General features: G+C 44.2%; 1 protein-coding gene across 1 annotated transcript in view; it reads left to right on the top strand.

Moving 5' to 3' along the window:
• Positions 1-66: 66 nt before the first annotated feature.
• The window catches only part of PRIMA1 (proline rich membrane anchor 1), a 48,465-nt gene continuing 42,792 nt past the window's right edge, over positions 67-5,739 (top strand). Inside the window, exons 1-2 of the mRNA XM_009084454.1 lie at positions 67-238; positions 4,503-4,615. Coding sequence (XP_009082702.1) covers positions 67-238; positions 4,503-4,615 — 285 coding nt within the window. The remainder of the gene's footprint in view (positions 239-4,502; positions 4,616-5,739) is intronic.

The following is a 5,739-nucleotide window of genomic DNA, read 5'->3' as shown; positions in this document are numbered from 1 at the left end:
GTGTGCGGGACGGGCGGCCCGCGCCGGGCCCAGCGCGCTGAACTCGGTCCGAGCCATCCGAGCAGGATGGAGTTGACTTTCTTCGGCTCACCAGAGCGCTGGGAAACGTATTTTGCTGTAGGTGGCAAAATGCACGGAAAGAGGCAGTGGCGGAGCCGAGAGTCCCGGCGGTCTAATTTTGGTCGTGCCTTGCCATGGGGTTTCGGTGTTGATTGCGAATTGAGAATTCTCTGTCCGGGTAAAGGGCTGAATCGGCTTTTGGCAACTCCGGCGCTGTGGTGTAGTGTGACCTTGATTGTAATGTGGGGTGACCAGCAAGAGAGACTGAGAGAAATTGGTATATGGTGAGGGAGAGTGCCCATCCAGTCTGGAGAATCAGAAAAGCAACAAAGCTCAACTCAAATGCGTCACTTCGATATTTTAAAGTTTATTTATAATATATGTCTTCAGAGAAGTGATTGATGAGCCAGCCAAGTGCCGTTCAAGAGCAGAACAATTACAGTTTCTTTCTTGGAGAAAACAGTGGATACTCCACGTCTTTTACTCCCTGTTCTAAAGTTGGTGACTCGCAGGAGACTAAAGAGAGATGTTGGTTTTAGCATCTTTTCTCTTGCCATGAATGACAAAGAGGATTTGTGCTCCTTACGGATTAAAATGAACAGAAACACAACAAAAACAACCTCCTTTAAGCCAATGCCCTCATCATAAAAATCTCTGCCAGCGCTATCTTCCTGCTGTCCTGCTCAAGTATTCAGGTAGCTAAGCTTAAGTTAAAACTTTTAACTGCATTTTTCAGGGAAGCACAGTTGTGTAAAAAGAGAAGCCTCCTGCAACCTCTCTCCTGTAATCAGGCAGTCAATCAAGCAGACAAAAAAACACAACAAACTTGCATAAACATCTTTCTGGCAAACTACTCAAATGATCTAAGCCAATCTTTCAAAAACAATTACATTGATAAAAATTGAAAGAGGCTCTGAGAAATGGAAATGCCAAGGAGCCCAGCCTTTCCTTGCAATAATTTGGAAGTTTTGTTGTTCATTCATCAACTGTACTTGTGCAGTTGCCTGCTGTTTTATGGAAGGGCAAGCAATAAAGCAGCACATACTCATGGTTTTTTTCCCAGTTCTCCCAAAACTAGGCTGTATCTAGGGCTCCCATTGGCAGGTACCAATGGGAAGGGCAGGTGTGGAGTGCCCAGGGGCATGCCAGCCTTCTGTCCTTCCCGTGACTGAAACTCTTTCATCTTTGACCCCTGTCCATGACTCCCTTCCCCATGTTGAGTCATAATCCTTGCTCTTATCTTCAAAGTCTCACAAGCCATGCTCTCCTGGACTAATTCAGTAGTGTTGCATCATGTCATTCCCCTGCTCCATCTATAGCAGCCGTCATGTTTTCTCACATCTCTTCTCCCAGCCCCTCTTCACCCATTTGTCCATGCATGACTTATATGTGGCATGGCCTTCCCTCCCACCTCTTTGCATTCCCTCCTCAAGCCCTGCCTTGAGGCACTTAAGAGAATCAGTAAGATGCTAATCAAAGGAGAAGCATTTATCTTATTGAAAACAAAACAAAAACAAACCCCACAATCTTTTCTTATTAGCACAGTAGCCAGCTCTGTGACAAGAAGGAAGGGATGATTCTGTCTGAGGCTTTTGACATAATTAAAAAAAAGAGCAGTAAAGGTCATGATAAATAGCAGGGTCACATTTTTTTTTCTGGTTTCGTAAACATGGATCTGGATTAAGTCTGATGTGAATTAACGCAGAGCCTGGGATTTACGCAGCGGTGTTGAGATCTCATATCTGTAGACTGCTTCCAAGAGACAAAGCTCTTGCCACATCAGCAAGCTTTTAGAGGTCTCTGTGCCTTTTCAGTCAGCTGCACTTTTCTTTTCAAGCTTTCCTCCTTTTACCTGATTACAAATGTCACAGGAGGGCCAACCTCCAAGGACTGTATTAATCCTCTTTTGCCATCCCACTCTGTAGCACATGCTCATGGACTGCTGCAACCCCGTGGGACTCTACTGAAATACTAAACAGCTCTGACCACATGCAGATTTATTCTTCCACTCTATGCAAAGCAGGACTAGGACCTCTGTTTCTAAAGGAAATCTTGGATTAAAGAGAAATATGCCACAGGCACAAACATCAACAAAGACTGCAAAAGGAAACCAACAGTTACCAGTTTCTATTTATTTTTCCCTGGACATTTGTGGATCAGATTTTCGTTTCCATAAATATTTAAAAACATTTGTCCTGTTTGCAAAACATGTTCACATCAAATGCACAAATACATAAACTCTACGTGTTTTCAGAGCAGGGAAAAAAATGCATCAGCTTAAAGTCCAATCAACATGTCTAGACTGGCCAACTGCTGAGTGTGTTAAGAAAGCCTCATGCCAAACAAGCAACCAAGTTTTAGACAGGCCAAGAAGATGTTTCATGGCACCTCCAGCACCTGGAGGAATGGCTGGAAGGTGCAAAGGTAACAGGTAGGGAGCAAGCCCTGTGTGGTCCACCTCTAGAGATGATCCCTTGCCAAGGCAACCTCTATGCTATAAGCTGCCTGTCAGCCTGGTGGGTTTCTAGTTAGTACTTGCCTGTGAAGGGTTTCCAAAGCCATTCTGGGGCCATGGTAGTGTCCAGCAGAACAAACAAGCAGTAGAGGTTGAGGCCAGATTCAATTAGCTGACCTGGCCAGAGAAAGGTTAGGCTTTTTTTCTCCTGCCACATGCTGTAAAGGCAGCTTACCTTGAATTGCAGACAGTAAGAACGAAACACGGAGTATTATTTCATCATCATCTGCCAGAGCAAGATTGTTCCCTAAAGCATATTTTCCAGTGATTTGTTCTGCTTACCTTCAGAAGACACAAGTAATAGCCTTCATTCCTTTCATAAGAAGACTAATAGACATCAACAGTGGGATTTTTTTTCCTTTAAAAGAAGCCAAATGCCTTTTTTCCCCCTAATTCTAGCTTGCTACTATTATCTACTGTTTTAGATTACTGTAACTATTCTATCTTCTTGCAGCAGTTCTTGACTATTTTCTCCTCTTCAAGGCCCTCAACCCCAATTCAGGTCTTTCCTTTACTTGCCAGATTTCAGCCAACATACGATAGTTATTTCAAACTAACCTTCTAAGACAAACCCCTGGCAAGGTAATATCTGTGTCCCTACAGGTATCTTTTAACAACCAGACAGTTTACTCAGTGACAAAAGAAGGGAAGCAAATAGGTGCTAAACCCCATGCTTTTAAACGTCAGCTTTTTCCTGGCTGTTTAAAAATGATCATGGGAAATTTTGATAAAGGTTCAAGCTAAGGTATTGAGAGAAAAATAAACTTTTCCTGTGTTGTTCCAAAATAATATTTTTAAAGCAGACAGGAGCAGGGAGTCACTGGGCATGTATAGGGTTAATCTTGACTGCAGAGTAATTGAGAAAATAACCCCCGGTTTCTGAGGACACTCTATTACCAGCCTAAGGTAGGAGAGCCTCCAGGGCAGTCAATAGCTCTAAAAAAAGACAGAGCAAGCCTTTGGTTCTGGTTGATATTAAGTTAGAGCAATAAGTCAATGTAGTTTTGCCATACCAGCACCATCTTCAGACTTACATACACAAAGCTGCTTCTGGTCTGCAAATGAAGCTGGCTCCAAGTCAGATCCCTGTTATTCTTCCCTGTGTCTATCCTCTCCCATCACTCTGGCCCCTGTGAGACTGTAGGGGGCCATAGGATTCAGTAACCAAGGATCTAGGCAGGGGACAGTAGTTGTAGCTAGGAGTTAATAGTTGCTTCCTAATCAATTGCTGAGACAAGTGGAGAGATGTTACCCTACCTCCTTTTGTTAGCACAGTAAGTGTTGTCACACTCATACAACAAGGAGATGCCTCAGATACACCACGACCACCGCATGGAGTGGGCACTTTTCCCATGGGGCTCCTCCTGAGAGCTTCCCTAGCACCCCAACCCCACATGTGAGCAGAGTTGGAAGACTTGAAGCAGTGTGGAGGATATTCTGCTGCCTGGGATCACTTTCAAAATAAATAAACCTGCTTAGCAGACAGATTTATTACCAGTCATGAGGGATTATGCAGCCGAGTCACTTTGATTCATTAGAGCATTCAGAGAGTTTGTGTAAGTTCCAGGAAGCTGTCTGGGATGGTCTTTAACCATCCTCTTGCTGTTACCTGATGGTGAAGGGGAAAGTTGGAAAGCACTTGTGGTGAATTTTTTATTCCCTATGTTTGGTAATAGATTTCAAGAAGCTGTTTAAAGAACTGAGCCTTCTGCCTTCTGCTGTGCTGAGCTGTCCTTCCAACTCAGCTACACGTAGCCTCTTCTATTCTTTCCTCCCTCCCTATAATATTTAATCAACAAAGCCCTACCTCCATTTCCCTGAGGCCAGAGTAATGCGTCTTTCTGCATTTAGAAACCTCCTACGCATGTGAACATGTCCTTTGTGCAGTGATGTTGTTTTAATTAGCCACGTTTCTCTTTTTGGCCAGGAATATATGAAATGACTGTGTACAGCCTTCCTGGAGACAAGAGGCAGCTCAGCCCCCTCGGTGCCCAGCTGTGGGTAGTGGGAGAGGTGCACTGGCTGTGCTGGGGGCTAGGGGTGAGAGAAGACAGACTGTGTGCTTGGAGCTGACAGGGGAAGGGAAGCAAAGCTTGGGCAGGGGGGGGAAGTGGGGAGAAGGCAACCCTGGGTGGCCCTGGAGATAGGCAGAGAGACAGAAGAAGCCTGCCTAAAACAGATCAGAAAGCATGGCATGAGATGTCCTCTTTGTAATGACAGACATGTCGTGGAAAAAAACCCACCTAATTAAGGAAGATGATGTTAGGCCAAAACTATTAGGACAATAACTCGCCTGAGACCAAACTGTACAAGGCAACAGTTGACTGCTAGCATAACTGTCCTTAGCTTCAGCAAGACACAAGTCTGTCCCAGGGAGTCTCCTAATACTACATTCAAAGTGCTTGTTAGATAACATGCTCATTAATCTTTTAGACTTTGCTTTGTCTCCTTAAAATCTCCACTATTTTCCACCTGAGTATCAGTCATTCAAAAAGACCTGGCTTAGAAACCTCTGAAGTTAACACCTCTCAGAAGCTTCTGTGATGCTCAGCAAATTTCCTTTTCACTAGGGACCGACTCCATTTTGTTGCATTATATTAGGAATTTTACTGAATATTCCTTAAATCCCTAGTTATGTAAATACTACTGATGATAAGAAAAATATGCTGTTATTAAATGGTCCTGGTCGTGACTAGATCTAGCCATACTGGTACTGGCTAAATCATGTCCGTGGCCAAATGATGCCTGTGCTTGGGTTCTACAATACCTCATCTTCAGTTTTATTCTTAGCCAGCTGCATGTTACAGAGGCTACAGTGTGGCTTTTCCAGATTCACTGTGTCATTGCTGTGGTCTGTATATGAGTAAAATGTGGGTTCCCTCTCCTCTTGGTGGGAAGTGAAACACCCTGTGAAGTGCTCTCTGAACTTCTGAGGTTGACAAAGCAGAGGAGAGATGTCCCCTGGCTTTCAGTTCTGCCATAAGGAAAACAAACATCCTGATCCTGTCTTGTAATTTTTATTAGCTCTCTGGCTTGCAGCAATGACCCTGTGAATAATGCATGCTGCTAGATGGCTTTCCTAAGGAGAGAAGGCTTATGCAATCGTATTGTCTGCCACTGCCCACCTTCTCCTTGCCCTGCAATAACTCAGACACCAGCTGGCC

This window comes from Acanthisitta chloris, unplaced genomic scaffold (assembly GCF_000695815.1).
Source record: "Acanthisitta chloris isolate BGI_N310 unplaced genomic scaffold, ASM69581v1 scaffold11941, whole genome shotgun sequence".
Classification (NCBI taxonomy): Eukaryota; Metazoa; Chordata; class Aves; order Passeriformes; family Acanthisittidae; genus Acanthisitta; species Acanthisitta chloris.
The sequence above is the reverse complement of the archived record's forward strand: the minus strand, read 5'-3'. Positions and strand labels throughout refer to the sequence as shown.